The sequence below is a fragment of the Aulonocara sp. 'chitande type north' Nkhata Bay genome, linkage group LG14 (assembly GCF_057382095.1).
Source record: "Aulonocara sp. 'chitande type north' Nkhata Bay isolate Kocher_YH1m ecotype deep benthic linkage group LG14, A_spYH_male_GT1.1, whole genome shotgun sequence".
Classification (NCBI taxonomy): Eukaryota; Metazoa; Chordata; class Actinopteri; order Cichliformes; family Cichlidae; genus Aulonocara; species Aulonocara sp. 'chitande type north' Nkhata Bay.
In genome coordinates this window covers 993,517-1,015,271 of record NC_141357.1, presented here as the reverse complement: position 1 = coordinate 1,015,271, position 21,755 = coordinate 993,517, and the positions used below count along the sequence as shown (strand labels likewise).

General features: G+C 42.9%; 1 protein-coding gene across 1 annotated transcript; it reads right to left on the bottom strand.

Moving 5' to 3' along the window:
• Positions 1–271: 271 nt before the first annotated feature.
• Positions 272–17,118, bottom strand: pou2af1 (POU class 2 homeobox associating factor 1). The gene is made up of 5 exons (XM_086262729.1): positions 16,979–17,118; positions 8,251–8,378; positions 4,088–4,127; positions 3,736–4,004; positions 272–2,355 (listed from the first exon to the last, which is right to left on the bottom strand). The coding sequence occupies exons 1-5, from the start codon at positions 16,992–16,994 to the stop codon at positions 1,933–1,935; spliced, it is 876 nt and encodes a 291-aa protein (XP_086118855.1). The 5' UTR covers positions 16,995–17,118; the 3' UTR covers positions 272–1,932.
• Between the last annotated feature and the right edge of the window lie 4,637 nt (positions 17,119–21,755).

The window sequence follows — 21,755 nt, the reverse complement described above, 5'->3', positions numbered from 1 at the left end:
TGAACAACATCAAAGTATTTGTACTTTGACTTTTTGATTGTTTTTAAGCTTTTTTTACTAATAAAAATTCAAAGTCACATGGAAATAAAACAGAATTGAGTACTGGAAGGTGTGTACCCCACAGCAAGACATATTGTTTGTCTGGAGCACAGACACAGTCCAGTTCACCTGTAACTCAAAGCAGCAGCAGCAGTAACTTTAAGACTTAACAGAGTCCAGATAAGTAGGTTTATTGTGAAGTTGATATGATGTGAAAAATCAGAGAGGGGTGATCATTCATCTTGTTTAGGTGGACACTGTAACACCGGGACCAGTCGATACACACTGACTGCTGCAGCCAGCTTCAGGAGGCTGAACTGCAGCTTTTGACACTTCAGTGGTTTCATTTTCCAGAGAGAAATGTTTTCTATTGCATTCCATTTATTTGAAACCTTTGCTCATTGTTTACCTACAAGCAGAAGCATTTACACAGGTTAAGACAAAAGCACACCAAAACCTCGATCAGTGGTTCCAGATGTTTCTGCCTTGAACTTCTGTGCTGTCACATTTCAGACATGTGTCCAAAAATCCAAAATTGTTCATGCAAAGCAAATCTAGCAAAGTCCACAAATCGGAAATGAGCTGGATTTGAGAACAACAGGGTCCCTTTATATAAAACAAGAAGGTTGTTCAGCTGTGACATAATGCTGAACTGCATTCTGCAAACACAACACTAGATGGCATCTGTTTAAGACTGACTTTTATACATATGAAATTGAATCACAGTGTGCTTTGGCTGTTTCTCAAACACAGACAAACATGGATTTTATAGCATTTCTGTGCAAACGTCTTGAGCTACTCCTTCGTTATTTAGATTTTGCATCTAAGGAGACAGAATTGTAACTTTTTAAAGTTTATCTTGAACAATGTTGCAATGGTTTTCACTACAAGCTGCAAAACACTGCGTCCAACATCCAAAGAAAAACTTGAAGGAGGCTTTTAAAAGTCACATGAAACTTGCCTGTGATTTCAGGTAAGGCTCTGTGGTCATACCAAATATGGACTTCTAAGCTCATTGTACAAATATACTGTGTTTACATGTATGTAATGCGCCGTGCCCATTTCGCATTGACGATATAAAGATATGAAGCCTTTGCTTAAGACCTTTGCACTGTAGGTAACAGACTACTAGAATTACGCTAGTCTCTATGCAAGAAATGATTTGTCTTTCGGTTCTGTTTATTGCTGCACACTAAACTAATTTCTAATAAATCAAATGAACATAATGAAAATGTAATAACAGGAAGTCAGGAGCAGTTACAAAAATAAAACTCAGGTCATAATAATCCAGAAGAGTCTTTACCTTGCTCAGTTTTTATATCTATTTATTTATTTTATATCTATCTAAATTTGATTTTGCCATGTTTAATATATGCTGCTATTGCTCACGTGTTTTTGTAAGGTGACCTTGAGGGTCTGAAAGGCGCCTATAAATAAAATGTATTATTATTATTATTATTATTATTGTTGTTATTATTATTAAGTATGAGCCAGCATGGATAATTATAGACGTGTGATTCCCAATTATCCAAGAAATTAATAGTTCTGTGAAGTCTGGGTCATAATGTGTGGTAACACGTACCTGAACCCTGACTCTACTGTATACTTTCAGAATAATCGCTTTCTGGATTTTCATTGTTTTTCTTACAAGTCTTTGCAACAGGGACACCAAAAAAAACACGATAACTAAGAGAAACTATTTCAAGTTTTGCTTACAAATCACAGAAAACACTTGGTTTGGGTAAGTTAGATAGGTTAGACCTCAAAGGCTTAATAATAGACAGAATCTGTGGTAATCAAGTTACACAAAAAGGCCAATAGGCACTTGCCCCAGAGGGAAAAAAATGAAATGTAAAGGTAAACATACTGATTTCATATTTAAAAAAATGTTCTTCAGACATTGGGTATGAAGAGGGAGCTTCTGTACGAGTCTTTGTCCTCCTCCTCACCATGTTCTTTGTGATCCTCGAGAAGTTTGTCCAGTAGGTTTGGTGATTCCGCCTCAACCTCCGGGTCTTCGTTCAGAGACTGACCTTGAGCTTGCTGCTCTGAATGCTCGGGGATCTCCAGGATCTCGGGCTGAGGGTCCATACCCTGGGGCTCCAGCTGTGGGATCATGGCGGTCAACGACATGGACAGCGGCATGTGTACCAGAGGCGACCCAGGCAGCGCTCCAGAACCCGGGGCAAACTGCACCCCGTGATTAGGCATGGTCGATATAGTGGTGAGTGGCTGGGCCCAAGGAAGATAGGTCAACCCTGAGTCTTGGAGCTCCACTTGAGGCAGGGAGGCTGGGGCTGGTGCCACTGGTATGGTCTGAAACAACAGCAATCATTAAATATTTATGATGATGGCAAAGACATTTAACCTTGCAAAAAGTCAAACGCATGCATAAAACGGACGTCTGCTGATGCCACGAGCCTCACTTTAGGCGCTCAATCATTGATTTTTTTATGTTTTAATCAAGATTTTGTGGAGGGTTTGGAAGGTAGACGCAGTGTCACTGCAGTCAGCATTTATTGTTCAGCTCACAGGAATATTGTAATCAGATATAATTAGGTACACAAGAAAAGAGGGCCCTAGTGAACCCGGTGGACACAGACCGGGTACAGCTTGTGCTGATTTAGACTGCTGCGGTGAATCTTTCTACGGTGAACCTACATGTTTGGTGTTAATTAGCCTCGTGGTCATGTCCCAGTGTTTTAATGTGGAGACAGCCACCATGTTCTTCCTTCCTGGATTCTCTTTGTTGTGATGTGTTTCCATTTATTTATTTTTTCAGAGACAAACATATTTTTCCACTTTGCACATCAACTCATCGTCATGATGAGTGACGTGTATGTAAATCCCTAAACTGAGTCACTGACAGTTATTCTCTGGATAAATTCAAAAACTGCAGTGAAAAAAGAGCTGCAAATATAAAGGAGAAATCGTTCATGCTGAACAGGCAGAAATCTAAATCCCATGTTAATCCCACGGTGTACAAAGGTCCTCGGCGGGTTTAAAGAGTTCCAGTTAATCCTCTACCCCAGTCTTATCTCTGTATTTATTACCCACTTGCAGCAGGTTTGAAATGTAAGAATTTAAAGACAAGCACAGCAGCTGTTGGCAGTTAACACAGAGAGCATGCATGCAGTGATAACAGGCTTTTATGGTGGGAAGCATCACACTGCATCACAAACACTTGTCTGCACCTGTAGAGAAAGACGAGCCCTGTACGAGCTACCTTTGATTACAGACGCTGAGACTACCAGCACAATAAGATGACTTAGTTCACTAAAGACAGAACATACGATAACAGGATCCTGTGGCGCTGTTAAACATGTTGCATTATTTTGACATAAATGAGTTTTAAAGAAAACTTTAGATCGTTCCCGTCCCAGCCGTGACTCTGTGGGATACAGTACCATCGGGTCTCAAAGGTGAAGCAGCCCCTTAATGCCTAGAGTTTCAGATTTGGTACATGTACTTCTACATATACATATTTATACTTGCACATACTTATACACAACCTTACTTTAAAGTGAAATAATAGCCTGAATCCATGCTTGTACTGTTGCAATGGCTCTATCTGTTAAATCACATTTGACTGATAGAGCGAGAACTGATTGTTTTTATCCTTTTGTGCCGATTTGTGATCATTTTATTCCCCCGTGCAGTCTGTAGAACATATTTGCATAGTCCTTTTTCACTCACCCCAAAGTTTGTCAGCAGTGGTGTGTGTGTGTAGGTCAGCATGGTGTAGCTGGGACACAGAGTTTGCATAGTAAGTGTCGGAGTGGCTGGGTAGGTCAGAGTCTGAGCTGAGGGGTCCTGCTGGTTGTAGTCAGGCGTCGACCAGGACATGGCGGCGGCCTGCAGCCCAGGACTGGTCGCTTTCCACCCCGCACACTGCAGCCCTCCATCAGCAGCTGTGGTCGGCGCTTCGGCTGGGGATCCGCTGGCAACATCACAGCCAAAGATACCTGGAGAACAAGAAGCAGATTCGGCATTAGACACGCGGAAACAGCTTTACGTGGAACATGTAGTTCACAGGTGAGGCTTCTACCTTGTGTAAATGACAGCTGGTTGTTGTGTGAGACCATGTCCTGAAAAACACAGATATCATCAATGAGCTTAACAGGTCAATAACTGCAGCAGAACCTTAATCACAGCAACGCGGCGATGTTGATATGTAAACATGCAGCAGCCACACCTGGACCTGTGACACTCAGGTGTGAGCAGCTATCTGAGAATTCACTCTTGAAAAGTGTTTTTTGAACTTTCTGGATCCGTTCATTAAAGCGAAAGCTGTGAATTTGATACTACTGGGCATGGAAGTACATCGGTCCAGTTCAGCTTTATTTATATAGTGCCACATGCCTCGACCTACAGTAATACAGAGAATATCCCGATGATCAGACGACCCCTGTGAGCCTCCATGATAGTATTAAAACAGACCGTTCATCTAAACCTCAAAGGCCAGGCTCTATAAATGCTGTTGGTGGGTCGGTGAAAACACAGAGCACTGGTACTGTTGTGCAGCACCCAGCGTTTGTTATTGTGCAGTGACACATCTTGACTGGTCTGACAGGGAAATGTTCTTTCATTCACGGTACAGTTGCTTTTAACATTTCCTTGGAAGGTAAGACAAAGCTGAGGTGGGACAGTCATCAGGGTCTCTATTTACCAATGCTGGCATACTGGATATATCATACTGGATTTTTCTCCCCAATAAATAACTTATGAGGGGTTTTTCCAGTCTTGTATAATCTGGGGGATAAATGTGAGTTCATGATTAACCTTATTTATTAAAGTGGCAAAAAAATAAAACCATTACTGGACGATCACAAAGCCTACATGTATGACAAATGTTTTTCATGCTAACTGAGCAAATTCCAGCTTGTTCTGCCAACAGCTGCTTCTGCTGTAAATGACATATCTCAGGCACGTGTGGGAGCAGATCTAGGATCTATGTTCTTCTGAGGCCAGAGCAGGCAGGTCCTCTCCTGAGAAGAAGTGAGCTGTAAAGATAGCAAATAAAAGAAAGAGACAATGATACAGAGGATCGCTGAAGAACCACTGAACCCATTCTGAACCTGTGCTATTCATTGCTTTGTCATTGTATTTCTCCACACACACACACTCATTGGAGGGTTTCCATTGTGTGTGCGCTTTAACGCACTGACATCATGTCTTTAGGATCATAGCTATGCTGATAAATGAAGCTGTGGCCAATCAGACTCCTTTCTGTTTCGTGGTGGATCAAAATCTCACGGTACTTTTATCAGTTTTGAAAGGTCACCAGCAGCGCGGCCCCAAACCACGACAGAGCCTCCACCGTGCTTCACAGAGAGCTGCAGACCCTTAGTCGGGCTCTTTCCTGGCCTCCTCCGTACATACTGAAAATAACTCAAACCAAAACATTACGTTTGGATTTATCACTGTGACTGACTGACACCATTTCTGTCCAGGCTTCAGGAGCTAGATCAGCTGAAGGGCCAGTTACACTCCTCAGGTCCAGGGTCAGGTCATTGTTGGATGTGTTCCTGTTTCTTGTACTGATCATTTGCTGTTTTCTTTGTTTTTAGGGGTGCCACTCCTCGTCTTCCCCAGATTTCACAGTTTTTTGAGGATACAGTATTTCACAGTCTGGCTCTTTTGGAGTCACTTTTGTTTTATTTTACCTCTGTCAGAGTGCGTTATCGTTGGTACTTTTGACCAAGAAACGATAACAAAGGGTGTGTTTTTGCATCCCTTCAGTTAGCCTCCTTTTTAATGCTCGAATGATTCACAGCCGGACTGACAGCGAATGAAAAAGAAACCAATGTCCAAATGAGCAGAAACTCTGGAAGCAAAATGTAAAGGGTGGCTCGGGATTTCTGCACAGTATAAACTGCATGAGTCATTTAAAAAATCATCAAGTTGATTTTAATGGATCTGTGACCGACCGACTGAATCCAGTTTCACCCTTTGGAAAGTTCCTGCAGCTAATGTGAAATACATTCAGACACTGAAAGATTGAACTAAATGAAGTTGGAGGTAGAGGATGGTGCCGCCACACTTTGTGTAAGAGGTTCAGATTATCGTTCAAGCAGAACGTTATGGCTGCTTCTTAAAGCGCATTCATGGTGAAGTGGAACACACCCAGTCGGCATGTCCAGGTGTAACTTTTATGGATGCTGTTAAAGCCGACTCATTCCTCAGCCTCAGTCAAACCCAGTGCAGGTGATCAGGTCCTTTACTTTGTGAACACAAAGCGTCCTCAGAAAGTGACCACAGTGGGGTTTAACTGTGCGATTGTTGTAGCTCCTCCTGTCAGAGCTGTCGAACCATCAGCTCCTCTCCTGCAGCCCGTCAGCCACCTGGCAGCACCTCCCTGCTGCCTTGAACACGCCCTGCCCGCTGACTGCAGGCAGCAGGATGCAGTACAAACACTGACACACGCTGTCAGTGCTGCCGCTGTTGCCTCCCATTCGGTCTTTTGTGTTTGCGTATCGCAGTGTCTCTTCTTGCTACAGGCACATGTACAGCCCGACCGGTCGATACCAAACAGACGGGTTTTAGACTCAATCTGTGAGACGGACATTTGGGTTTGCACAAACACAGAGACGAGGCAGAGAGTGGACAGTGTGGCAAAATCCACTTTTTGTGAAGTCTGTAATCTTTCCTCAAAGAAAAACGGACAAAATATCCACAAAAAGAGGAAAGACCAATGTGCATGTGTCGTATAGTTAACTTCTGGAATTCAAAATGAATTATTCAGGTATTGGCTTTTATGTATTTCCTCATCGTTGGTGCTCAGGTTTCTGTTCGCAGCGTAGCTGTGATTTATCAGGTTGATTGAACAAACTGGGAATTCAGTCCAGAGATGATGACAGCGTGCTTTCACAACACGCTTCTTAGCTCCAAAGGCAACACGTTCGGAGGATTTTTACTGTGGAAAGCTGCAGTGACAACATCTGAAAGCAGACTCAGTGAGTGTGGAATAACTGCCACCTCATAGTAATGTGGTTTGGTTTGAGATTTGCACAAACACAACTGTCGTCCCTTTGAACCAGAATCCTGGAAATACCCACGTAGTCCTGCCAGGCAGGCAAATAGTGGAAGAAGTGGACAGAATTTTATCTTTGCTGCTAGCAGCACTAACTCATTGCATTTAAAATAATCAACTGTAGTGCCGTGCCAATAAAAGATGTTGGAATATCACATGCTAGTCACGGGGAGTGTCCGTACATGTGTATGTTTGTGCACACCGCTGCTTCTGGCCTCTTCTCTTCTTGTAGGGATAATAAATAGAAAGTGGGAGGTCTCTTTGGCAAGGCTGCACGTTACTTTGCATAGGGCTGTGTGCCCAGCCCTGCAGCTCTGCTGTAACCGCCATGGAAAAACACCTGGATTATATAAGGATAAAATCCCCCGCTGCTTTCTGAGCCTGTATCCCGACCGAACACATCCTCACAGGACATTTTGCTTTCGATTCCTGCAGATCTCATGTGCAGTCTCCTGAGGTGCAGAACAGTCACTCCCAATCAAACAGTCTCTGCATGTTGCTGTTCTGTGAGGTTGTGATCCCTGCAGAGAGATCAGTGATTCACGAGAAAAGAATACTGGCCTAAAGACTGAAAGTGATAAATCATCAGGAGGCTATCAGGTCATGTGATTAGAGGGCAGCTCTACGTCAAAGAGGGGTGGGGGGATTTTTGGGGGGGGGTTCATGGAAACTGTTGTTGAAACCTTGCAAAATGTTCTTCAACATGAAACCAAAGCAGAGCACCGCTCTATTTTACTTTTATTAATTTTCTTACACATTTTTAACTGAGTCTCTCCCAAACGTCTCACAAAGCGCCGGTTTCAAAGTGTCAGCACATAATGCAGAGCAGTCGCTGCTCCCCACTGTGGGAGTCTCCTGTGTATTTGTTTAGTGACTAACGATGCCGTGAGGGCTTCTTTGGAAACACTGTTTAGCAAAGTAAACCTACCCTGAAAACACACAGTCCAAGTACAGCTTTAAGGAACAATCTGCAGGGTTTTGTTGGTTTTGCTTTTTTTAAACCACACATTGATTTACAGGAAATGACTTACCTTGCAGGTAAATGCACACAGACATTTTCATTCGTTTCAGATTTTACTTGAAGACTGCTTTTTTTGAACCCTGCTCGTTATAAATGTGGCAGCTTGTGCTTCAAACATCAACAAGTGTTCTTTGCTTATCTGTCATGGCGTCCTCACCCCAGTAGGAGGCAGTGTCTTGGTGCTGTGAAGTTCCAGGCTCCTCTTCCTCCTCAGCAGCTCTTTGACAGGATCCCTGACTCGCACACCTTGGTATGGCCTGGACCTGCCCACGGCTGATGGCTGTGCTAAGGAGGTCAGACACACAGCAATGAACAGATACACACAACCTCATTTCCTTTTCAAGTTGCTTTAAATCAGCCACATGATGCACACGATGGGTTCACACAGTTCATGAACGGAGGAAGCAGACGCGCTCAGGTGCCATGACTGTAAGCCGACACTGAGACACTAAAGACACACGGAAAGTGAACCTCTCAGACGTATTCTCTTTAAGCCTTTTGAGTGTCAGCATCAGCTGATATAAGCCTTTACAACCAATATTCTCAGTGAATGTCCACGAGTGTCTAAGGTCACGGGCTGCATGCACTTCAATTTGACCTGATGTTGAACTGTCCAGTAAAATAATAGCTCAAAATGTTTGCTGCTAAGGTTGTTAAACTGGTGCTTTTGGTTTGGAAGAAATCAACAGGTCTGTTATGACGTGATCTGTTTGGGCTGCAGTGCAGGGCTTCCTCGTGTCAAACACAGACAAATGCAATGATGGTGTCCCCCTTGGGTCGGTCGGCTGAAAGTGTGCTGCTGGAAAGCAGGCTGAGCATCCGTGAATGACACTTTGTGAAGAAGAACTTTTGTGACCACACGTCCCCTCTCACCTGTTCCTCTCCTGCTCTCTCCCTCTCTGTCCACCTCTCTCAGCCTTTACGAACTGATCCATGTCATATTTAAACTGAGTACAGACTGCTGCTGACGCACACAGGTAGCATCACGTTGGCTCGCTGTCACCTGGATCGAGCCCAGTTTAACAAACTAAAATAATAACGCACATGTCAGCTCCTTGGATGGAAACTGGCGATATCCCAGCAGACCAGTGGATCAAGGTTACGCTGGGTTTGTTCCTGATATGAATCACATTGTTGCATCAAGAAGTAAAATAAAACCAAATAAACATGTGGTGCTACCAGCTATGCTGAGCCCCTGTCTGTAAGGGAGCAGTCAAAGCTTTATTACATGGTTATATGCTATGATAACCATCAATGTGCAGCTTACAGTAACTGTGTAACAATACAATAAAACCTGTGTGAAAAACACAAACAAAAATGGGCATTTCATCATAAAACATGTGCATCACCTTATAATTCTTATAATTAATTTGACAAAACAAAAAGAACTCTAACGGGTCTTAAATCATTACTCTGTGTTTCACATGCAGCTCAAATTATTTCATTAACATTTTTTGGCTGAGTGCCGTACTTTACTGATAAGCCTGAAGGCTCCATCCTCAACAGAGACACACTGACAGAGTAAATGCTTTCTGGGAACATTCAATGTCTGGAACTGGCAGATTCTTGCAAGTATAAGCATGAGAAAAAATCCAGCCTAACAGCAAAGTCGCATTCGTATAAACTCTAATCAGCACAAGTACAGAGAATGGCATCAGTCATTGCCGCCCCGAGCTACAAAATCACCGGTATTGCAGAAATGTGCTCCAAAGGTAAGCGTGACCATAAAACAATGACACCACGGTCATTTGTGCATCGTAACACACTGTACAGCAGCTACACTGATCATGATGCTAGGTTAACAGGTTAAAAGGAGGACATGTACAAATTTAAAACCAGAATAAAGAGCAGGCGGCCTCCATACAAACTAACAGTGCTGAGCACACTCCATTCATTTGTTACTGTGTGGCTGCAGATTTAAAACCCCTCATTCCAAATATAAAGGCTGCTAGCATGCACTGCATAGAGCACTTATTAAGATCTTTACTGTGAACGTTAGCCTCTTTAGATGCCACAGGTAAGCACAACATGTGATTGCAACTATGAGAAAAATTATAACCACCTGATGTAGAGCGCCCTGGTCCTGTGGTCATGTCTGATGACTCGCAGAGTTAAAGGCACGTTTTTTATTATTTTAATAGAACTTCCTCATAAATACAGAAATAATAAATAAATTGACTGAACATGATCTATAAAAACAGTTGTGACATTCACACGTGGTTTTAACAAACGCACGTCTGAGTTAGTTAACATATCGATTGAATGCCTCCATGTTTGGTTTTGTATATGAGCCACTGTTGTTGGAATTGCACAGATGTGTCAGCAGCTGCCAGAAAATGTCTTTGACACTGCTGACCTGCACATTTACAGTCGCTCTTAGATTCTACACGCTTGAAATATTTTTCATAAAAGAAATACGAAGTTTAATTAAAATGTGCTGATATGATCGCTGGGGTTACAAACACACACTAAAAACGGGAAATTTGCAATCTCCTGGGGAGAGTCCATCAATTATTTCCTAATGAAACAGTCTGAGACTCACGCTGGAGACAGTGGCTCAGATGGACTGGTGCACAGCTAAGTCACAGCTAAGTCAGTTCAAATGAAAAGGCTCATTCCCACAGACTGTGATGTTGATGCTGTGCCAAGACATTGTGCCATACTGAGCTTCAAGTTCTCATGTGTGCAGGTTTCTCGTTATAACATGTTGAGTCTTATCATCCCCTTCCCCACCCTAATACTGTGGCAGAAGATGAACCGGACCCAGCTGGATGTTTCTGTTATGCCTGCATATCCTCTGTTGCACTGCAAACATGGTGAGTCCGTTTACTTAGCTGGGCTTCACAACTAAGTAACTAAAAGTTCGCTTCAACAAGCAGCTCGTAGCTCAGCTGAACATAAACTGCCTCCCTGTCTTCAGACGTCAGCACGCTGAGCCCGTTGTGGTGCATGGACATCATTCAAAAATGGATTTAGTTGGAATTACTTGGTTTCAGTTATGAAATTCTGCAGATTAGCAGAAATCCCCCAAATTAGTAAGGCTGTATCAAGCCTCATTTGTGATTATCCAGTTAAGAAAGCAAATAGAGGTCAACAGATTGTGCTATGTGGAATTTGTCTCCACGCCAAGAACAGGGCATAAGGGGTGGGGGGGTACAAGCACTTCCTCCTTTACCAAAATTTCACAATGAGAAATTTCTGTGACCATTCAAAGTCTGCCATGGCAAAAGGACACTTTCATGTTTGTCCCTGTTTCTTTTTCTTTTCCTCCACACTGATCACTGAGGACCCTGATAAAGGGAAGTCTTTCTCTCTTCTCAGAATTTCCCTCCAGTTACCGGCACATTTTTTTAACCTTGAGCCCAGAGTTTTGGTTCCTATCACTCACACCGACAGAGGATGGAGACCTTGGGTCCAGACATGTCGGTCCTCTGCTTAACCCCTGTCACGAGGCTGAAGGTATCCTGACAGTATGCTGCACAGCTTCCTCTCTGAAGCTGATAGATTTACCTCTATAGGTCAGACAGGCCACACTTTCTTCTCAGAACAAACAGAACACTGTGACAGTCTGCCATGTACAGACACGTCTGTGGTGCTTAACAATAAAAGGCGCACAAATGGCCACTGCACCGAGCCCAGCCCCTCTTCATTGCGTGTGTGCGTGTTTGTGTGTGTGCATGTGTGTCCATGTGCATTTTACAGTAACGGTGGCAGATTTATTTAACAGTCTGTGCACTTGGGTCTAAATACAGGCTCGTCGACTCCACACAAACTCAGCCACATAACAGCACAAGACTTTATATAAACCATTTACAACATGGGAAAAAATAAGTCATGTTATTTAAGTGTGAAGAAGTTGTTTAATTAAAGTAACTGTGATGTACCGTCCCATTTGTGCATTACTGGATTACTGCTGTTGATGCACTGGGTGTTTCTTCTTCACTCACTGTGTGTTTATACACCCGCATTGAATCATTGTCTCTGTCTCTCTTCCACAGCATGTCTTTATCCTGTCTTCCTTCTCTCTCCCCAACCAATCACAGCAGATGGCCCCGCCCCTCCCTGAACCGGAGGTTTCTTCTGTTAAAAGGGAGTTTTTCCTCCCCACTGTCGCCAAAGTGCTGCTCATAGGGGGTCATATGATTGTTGGGTTCTTCTCTGCATGTATTATTGTAGGGTCGACCTTACAATGTAAAGCACCTTGTGTTCTAATTAAATCAGTGATCAAAAGGTGCTCCGTCCCCAAGCAGCAAAGCAGCCCTACACCAGCACATTTCCACCATCATACTTCATACTTGTTTGTCTTCTTCTGTTTACACCAGTTTCCTTTAAGGGGGCATCACAGTGGATCATCAGCTCCATCTCCTGCTGTCCCTAGCTTCCTCTTCTGTCACACCAACCCACAACGTGTCCTCCTTCACTACATCCATGAACCTCCTCTGACCTCTTTTCCTCCTGCCTGGCAGCTCCATCTTTAGTATCTTTTATCCACTATCCCCTCTCTCCACATGTCCACACCGCCTCCGTCTTGCCTGTTTGACTGTGTTTCCAAAGTGTTAAACCTGAGCCGCCCCTCTGACATTCTGAACTGTCTTGTCCATCCTGCTCACTCCCAGTGACACTCTTACAAAATCTTCAGCTCTCCTGTCTTTCTGTCCGTGCCACGGTCTCCAAACCATCACAGCAAAACATCACAGCAGGTCCATGTCGTAAACCTTCCCTTTCATTCTGCTATTCCACAGTCACAAATCCGCCCTGACACTCATCTCCACGCACTCCATCCTCCCCGCTCCCTCTTCTTCACCTCTCTTGTGCGCTCTCCATTACTTTGGATGGTTGACCCAAGGTATTTAGACTCATCCATCTTCACTATCTACTCCTTCCCTCCCATTCACACACATGTATTCTGTCTCACATGTGCTGGCTGTCATTCCTCTTCTTTCCCGAGCATATCTCCACCTCTCCAGGTCCCTTTCCACCTGCTTCCCATCCTCGCATCTCATGTCATCAACACTCTCAAAGGTTGGACCTGAAATAAAGGTCCAACCTTTGTCTGGAACAACTGCCTTTCCACTTTTCATCCTCCTCACAGCTGTGCACACTTCCTCCTCACCAATTATTTGAATTTGATAATTACCTAATTGTCCTGTGTTTGCCTCTCTCTCGTTGTCTTTATTCATCACTCTCTTAGTACATTTCCATATCTATGCTGACTCGAAGCTGCTGCACATGCTTTCCAGCTTCATTTCTTAGCCATTCTTCATACTTGGTGCTATCCGGTTGTTTAGTGATGACGCGACGAATCCTACTTCCGGGCCTAAAGTAGTCTGAGTTTAATATGGCTTTTGTGTTATTAACATGTTTAATGTTTTGTATTTTCTTCTATTTGATCTCAAAAAGCTCCTAAAACAGTCAGTGATCACTGTTGACCTCCCTCGGCTTTTATTACCACTAATCATTTATTTAAGCTCAGTTTTTAAAACCTTAGGATGTAACTACAGCCCAGGGTTAGGGGTTAGGGTACATTTGTTCCTGACCACCGAGAACACTCACGTTAACTTTTATCGAGTGGAAAAAAAGTTAGCTTGTTTATATTATGCTAACATAGCTGTGTCGCTAGCGGTCACGTAGCACATCATTATATACCAGCTAGCCCAACTTCAGTAACCCTACAAGCGTCACTGCTGTTTAGTTTTCTGTCTTCATTTATGCTGGAAGTGATAACAGAGCTGTACGTTTGAATTTGTTTCCAAAACCCCGCAGTCAGGACATGCTATATTGTATTTAGATAGAAGCTAGCGAGCTAACTCCCTGCTAACTTCTAACTCCGTTAAATGTCATAAATTCCGTTTTCATGGATGCCTGGATGTTAAACTCAATTGTTACACCTGGTAGAGCAGAACTGATCATTTTATTAAAGATGAAAGACTTTAGACAGTTTTTAACTCTCAGTAATGCCATAGTGATCGTTTGATATATGGACCTGCAGCGGAGTTTAGGCCCAGACACGGCTAGTGACGTCAGACTGAACAACCGGATAGAGATTCGCAGACCACGTGACTTTCACGCATTGCATGCCGGGAACTCGTGGCAAAACAATCCAAGTACCTGCATCAAATGCAAGCATTTGCAGCACCGCAAAACGTTCATTCTTCGGTTCCAATAAATTCTTGCTTTTTCTTTGCCCCCCAAAAAGGTTCTGTACAAAACGAAGGAGAACAATGCCGGTCCGTACAAAGACAGACTTGATGAAAAGTCAAAGAAAAGATACGAGGAAAAAATCAAAGGAGTGAAAGGGTCAGACCCTCACGAGCACACAGAGGGACAAAAGACATTAGCGTGCTGCCCAACTTCACCACGCTCATATTTATAATCATACGGTTCTTGGAGTGAGTGCATACACTCATGAAGTTTAGAAACTTCAGGTCACTGCAACAAGCACAGGTACAGTTTACCGACGGATGGGTGCAGGACCTTGAAATGCACCGTGTAGAACGAAAAACCATCGTACGTATCATAAGTTTACCAGTCTCACAAATCGTCGTCATAAATACACATTCCTTAACCGTTTATTAATAGGACCTTTGAGCTCAATGGTAATGAATTAGTAGTGGAAATAATTTCTGGTTCATTACAGAAATGTAGCAGTGACAATAATATTGTATGTTGTAATCGCACTGGACAATTAGTGATACAAAACAACTGTTTTATCCTGTGAATAAAAGTATGTGTTTTTGTCAATGTACCATAATAACAGAAGCGAAACGCAATATTGTGTCAGGACAATTCACTATTTATGCACAATAAACAAAGGAGCATAGCGCCACAATTTCTGTTCAGCGCCAGACTTGCTTGTAACCTATATCACCAATTATGTTAAGAAAAATGACGCATTAACTACAACAGAAGACTTGCCTTTGTGGAAATGCTTGGAGCAGACTAACCTGTGAGCTGGAGTGTTCTGGGACATTATAATTGGTCTTTGAATGGCTGCAATCCAGTCGCCTCTTTGTTACTTCGGAAACATGGCTCGAACAATTTCTCTTCAATGACGTAATCCGATAACAACCGATCTCTTTACCCGTCGGCTTCCCGTGGCTGTCATGCGACCGGCTATTGCAGTTAATAATACAACAGCTTCTTGCCATTTTTTGTGTTTCTTTTTATCGCTGTGTGACTGATTTCAATTGAAAGCCTGCGTGCGCTAGTACCTCTTGCCACGAGTTCCCAGAATCCTTTGCGGTTTTGCCCCTGAGTGACGTCACATTTTCAATCTCTATTAAAAAAAAAAGCTGTACCAGACACATGTACCTGTGATTCACCTGCACAGAGCATTAAAACATCCCCCTCTTCATGTGACAGTTTTTCTTGACCTGCTTAAAGAAATCACTCAGTTTTCATCACGACTATCAGCAGAGCAGAGGACACCTCCTGGAAATGTGTTAACCTTTCCTTATTGGAGCGACAAATTCTGCACAGCCTTTTGCAAAACAGTTTACACAGATGTGATTGAAGCAGGATGTGTCAGTCTGACCACGAGTGCCTCTGTTCAGGCCGACGGTCAACTCGATCAAGAAAAACTGTAAATCTGTTCCTTATGTCAACAAGATTAAAATGTATGTTTTTCACACCATTTTGTGACATGAATTGTCTAATAGTTGGATAAACACTGCATGACATTTTTGGGGCTGAACAAGGGTTAATGGCCTGTTCTCAGTTCTTGGCCTGATCTGCAGATCATGGATTGAGCAACTGCAGAATGCTGTACCAAAGCGAGGGAAGAAATGAGAAACAGATCTGTTGTTGCGGGAGGTTGGTGAGTGATGTTGTAACACAGCCAAGAGAAACAGAGGAGCTGTATGAACAAGAGTGAAGTGTGGTCATGGAGTTCTTTTCTACCTCATCATTCAAATGGAAGAGTTTTCTACAAAGATTAACTGGTAACACAGAAAATTCAATTATGGAACATATGTATCTAAATGTGAGAAAATGTGAAGCCAACACACAAAATGCTCAGTGCCAACAGAAGGAAATGAGTGTAACAAGTTCAAATTAATTGCTGTATCTGTCAACTGAAGCACGGTTGAGTGGATGATGTTGTCTTTTACTACTATCTGTTTTAGACAATCACACATGAGTGCACACGGACAAACAATCACCATGGCACAGGCACACAGACTCAATCAACACAAAAGAGGAAGCTGCACAGCTGTGCGGTGTTTTACTGTGCTGGCTGCCTGCTGCCATTTTGCATATCAAGATTACACCCCAATGGCAACACTCAGCCAGCATTCAAAAGGCAATCTTCCGCTTTCCGAAAGAGCTGCTTCTGACAAAGTTCACAACAGGAAAAGATATTTCCTTCTGTTTGCACTATTCAACATAAAAAACAATCCTGAACAGAAAAGGAAGACTTTACTTCAACTAGACAATAACAAATTAGCAGCGAATGGTCGTCGCTGAGTTGACGGGCTTTAATCATTTGTAAGCTAAAAAGGAATTTTATTAAAGATTAACTACAAATGTGACAGAAATGAAAAACATTTAGTAACACTATACTTGATAATTTACAAAAATGACAAAGGAAGTAGCTTTAAAAAAAATGTCTAAAATTAAATTAAAACTATTCAAAAAGACACGTTGTATTTTCAGGGTAAGGAAAAACACATCATTCGGAGCTGCTGGGATTATATCCACCTGTCATTAGTAAAAATAACTGTAATGTACACTTCACAGAGTGCTTTTTAAAACTTTCCTCATCCATAAGTTTGATGAAGCACATTTCATTCTGCAAACCTCTCCAGTTATTACACTTTAACATAATTATTCATTCATATATAAAGTCAGTATATACTGAGGAAACAGCAACAATATAGTGTACTTACATTTCTCCCAGTGCATGCTGCCTATCTGGTTAATATCAGATAGATAAACTGAAGAAAATCAAAGTGGCGCGTCAACTGACGTGCTTTATAACAGCTAGAAGCAAGCTAGCAATCCCCTGGGATGTCATAGCTTCTCTAACCACAACTGCATCTGTTTCACAGTTGGTAATGTCTTAGTTGAATCATACCCGTGACAGCTATTACATCTGAACAGAAACACACAGAGCTGACGATGAGAGAGCAAGCGCATAAAAAACATTTAAATAACCCATAACTAATTAAAATACTCTCAATGAAAGTAGTGCAACAGACTTCTTTCCCTGTTAGTCTTCTCTCAACAAGCAGACCTAAATTTAGTTAAACCGAAGATGTTATTCTGGCTGTCACTCACAGAAGCTGTCATTACACATTCAAAAGACTTTAATTAGAAAACCGAGCAATGTATGACTTAATTAGTTTGTTTTTCAGAGTACAATGGGAGGTCTGAGTTCAACTCATGGATGGATGGATTACTGTAGGGTCTACCTTACAATATAAAGTGCCTTGAAGTGACTGTTGTTGTGATTTGGCGCTGTATAAATAAAATTGAATTGAATAAAATTGAATTGACGGACGGACGGACGGACGGACGGATGGATGGATGGATGGATGGATGGATGGATGCATGCATGGATGGATGGATGGATGGATGGATGGATGGATGGATGAATGGATGGCTGGATGGCTGGATGGATGCATGCATGGATGGATGGATGGATGGATGGATGGATGGATGGATGGATGGATGAATGGTTGGACGATGGATGGATGGATGGATGGATGGATGGATGGATGGATGGATGGATGGATGGATGGATGGATTACTGTAGGGTCTACCTTACAATATAAAGTGCCTTGAAGTGACTGTTGTTGTGATTTGGCGCTGTATAAATAAAATTGAATTGACGGATGGATGGATGGATGGATGGATGGATGGATGGATGGATGGATGGATGGATGGATGGATGGATGGATGCATGCATGCATGCATGGATGGATGGATGGATGGATGGATGGATGGATGGATGGATGCATGCATGCATGCATGCATGGATGGATGGATGGATGGATGGATGGATGGATGGATGGATGGATGGATGGATGGATGGATGGATGGATGGATGGATGGATGGATGGATGGATGGATGGATGGCTGGATGGATGCATGCATGGATGAATGGATGGACGATGGATGGATGGATGGATGGATGGATGGATGGATGGCTGGATGGCTGGTTTGTATCATTCCCAAAACTGTCCTTTTTTCCCAGGCAGTGCAGTTGGGTTAGTCCTCAACGATGACACAAAGAGTGAAGTCTAACCTTCTTTGCTTGCTAATGAAAGTTGTTCCAAATGTAAACATATGAAGCACAGTGCTACATTCATATGGTTGAGGCGGTTATATGATTGCACATAGAGGCACAGTGAATGCACCAACATGACTGTGTAGAAGAATGTATGAATCTGAACACATAATGTCACTTCTACTTTCAGGTACTATTTATGTGACAGTCTCTACATGTACCACATGAAGGAGTTGCTCTATAATTTGTATTGCGTAATAGAATACTGTATGTCATAGAGAATGGCATCCTATTCTAGTCTGTCTTTCTTCAGCATTTCTAGCAGTGTGAGAAAATCACATTTCCCTTTTCTCACAACTTGGATACAACTTGTGAAACTTTTGACAAACTTTTTGCAGTTATTTCCCATATTCCCAGTTTTTAGCCCGCACTGACATTATCTCACCCCCTGGAGCATGTGAGGTTAAATTAACCACAAGATAGTATTAGAATAACTCCTGACTCCAAAATAAACACAGTCAAACTGATTTACATCCCAAGTAATTGTTTTTCAAAGCTGTCCTTTTTTTCCCCCTAAAACATACTAAGGTTAAGGTCAAAGGGATAGAATTTCTTGAAACATGTGAAGATTTGATCAGGAATTGTTCACATGACTGTCATCATGGTGAAAGTAAATCCCGTATTTCTGGGTTCACTGGTGCAGCGGAGCCAATGTAGCCAGATCTGTCTGGCTGCCATGAAACATCAAGTAAATAGATATGCCAGTGCTGACCTGTTTGGGCATGAGGGCATGAGTTAGTCCAGCCTCCAGTGTAACCAGAAGACTTGGAGAAGAGACAACCTGTTTTAAAAACCGAGGCTAGAACAAATGAGGCAAGCAAACATTAACGAGCTGGTTAGGAATCACATCAAGGTGTCTGCAGTGAACAGGAGGACTTGCCTGCTTGAAGGGGCAGAGACGACCTTTTTTCCTCTGTTTCTTCATCATTCTACACTAGCAGCGTACTCTTATCTGTTCGTGTCACATTATATGCGATTCAAAAGACGTCCACTCTAAATGGATCCTGGCTGCATACTTTGGGGGTATTATTTTTGTTTCTCAATATGCCTCAGTGTGTTCGACAGGAAGATAAGGAGTAAAAGTGTCCTGCAGCCACATTTAAGGTGGAACACCTTCAGTTAGTCAGACACAGCACAAGTGGATTTGGGTTGCAAAGTAGCTTGCAGATGTGTGGCAGCTGTGGGCAGTCTAAAGCAGATTTAATAAGATGCCCTACAAGGAATTTTGCATGTGGTGGGAAAGAGTATGACTGGCACTGAGATCAGCTGACCTGCTGGGATTACAGCAAAGTTTGATTGATAATGATAATGCTTAATTTATTTACTATGAGTAGAAAGTAATGTTTAATGTCCTGAGCAACATATGCTGGAATCAACTGCAATGTATTTTCCCCTTGACTACACAGTGTAAACCACGTGCACGTGCTGCTCATCGTGTATGCGATCACGTTCTTCTTCTCTTATAACAATTTTACAGTTACAGTAATCAGAGTTAGCCCACGCTGCCTTTTTTTATATGGCAGCCTACAGTAGAGGTTTTAGATATGGGCGACACGGGCGGTTGCCCGGGGCGGCATCCTGGTGGGGGGCGGCATCACGGGCATCGGCAAAAAAATAATAATTGCTCGTACTCATGCTGCCCCGACGTCAGCCAGCGCATACTGGGAATGGTACAGGCACCGATCGGTTTCCTATCGCCCATTTGCTGGGAGTAAGGGCGCCCTCCGTTTGCGAGGTGCGCCTGCTGCTTGCGGCGCAGAGAGGAGAGGGCGGGGCGGCGGGGGATTCACTGGCTGGCTGGAGCAGCATCTAATAACCAACTCGCAAAATAAAACAAAATAAAAACAAAACAACAAACAGGAAAACACCAGACATCATGATACAGACTTATAATTTGCACCGATGTTTTTTCGAAATTCTATACGCAAAAAAAAGCGAGAGCCCTCGGTGCGCCTGCTCGCTGCTGAAGTCAAAGTAAACTTTATTGTCATCTCCGCTACAGACAGTCCAGCATATAGAGAGACGCGACGACGAGGCTCCAGCTACAGCAGTGCAAGGAAACAAACAATAAATATGAGAAGAGTAAGAAAATAAATATACACTTTAGGACTCGGGGTAAAGGATCAATAACAATTTAAAATGTATAATTTAGAGTTTGATGATTTAACGTCACACACAACCTGTGGAAAGAGCTTCATAATGATGTAAATCCAAGCCCATTATGTATTCACGGTCTCAATCCTGGGTTGTGTGAAATCCCAGAAGTAAACCTTAGACAAAGTGAATCTGTTGTTACGCCCCAGTCTAGGGGTACAGGAACGCAACATAAGTTTGAAAAGACTGCCCCGCCCTGGTCCCCAAAACCATACACAGAGGGAAACCAATTCCTTAGTGAATTGTGATTTATTCTCTACACTGCAAAAATGAAGTCAGGAGGAGGTGCTATCTAGAACCCTATGTGAAATCAAACATCAAACAAAAGACAAGCGCTACACCTAACTCCCTAACTGAAATAAACAGGAGAAAACAGTGCAAGGAAAAACAATCCGGCAGCTCACCCCTTCTGTTGCAGTGCTATTTACAATGAAAACTAATGTACACACTATATACAAAACTCAGAAAAGCCGCAAAAATCACAGGCACAAAAGTCTCAGGTTTTGGAGGCCAGGGTCAGGTCTGCTGCTGCTGTCAGTGGCTGCCCCGGGACAACTGCTGGTGAGGGATTTGAAGAAGATCACATGGCCAGGGGACCAATCAGCAGCCGTCAGCTCATCCACTCCGGGACCTGCAAAGACTTAAAGGCACAGACAACAACAGCCACCAAAACAGATTATGGACAGGGCCATAACACCCCCCTTCCCAAAACCAAACATCTCCCCTAAAGATGTTTGGCGCTTAGGGGTTCCGAAAACCACGTGACAGCACATCTGCCAGTACATTCTCTGTCCCTTTTTTGTGATGGATCTCCAGATTGAAATCCTGTACTAAGAGGGACCATCTCATCAGCCTTTGGTTACCCTGGAGCTTCATTTTTGCAGTGTAGAGAATAAATCACAATTCACTAAGAAATTGGTCTTCCCTCTGTGTATGGTTTTGGGGACCAGGGCGGGGGCAGTCTTTTCAAACTTATGTTGCGTTCCTGTACCCCTAGACTGGGGCGTAACATAAAGTGGGGGCTCGTCCTCTTTTTTCTTTTGCCATTCTTTTTGCTCATTGTGTTTTGTGGGTTGTCTGCAGTTTTTGGTTGGCAGTTTTCTTGTAGTGTTGGGGGTGGTCTAGTCACAATGACTTTTGACGTGGATGATTTTGCACTACAACCCACCGTGGATAAGTTGGATCGATGCACAAAGGCGGATTTGTTGTTGGTGGCAGAT

Coding starts and splice junctions, on each gene's coding strand:
- pou2af1 (XM_086262729.1), bottom strand. Junction 4,128..8,250: donor AGACACTGCCTCCTACTGGG/GTGAGGACGCCA, acceptor TGTGTTTTTCAG/GACATGGTCTCACACAACAA. Junction 2,356..3,735: donor CACTGCTGACAAACTTTGGG/GTGAGTGAAAAA, acceptor CTGTTGTTTCAG/ACCATACCAGTGGCACCAGC.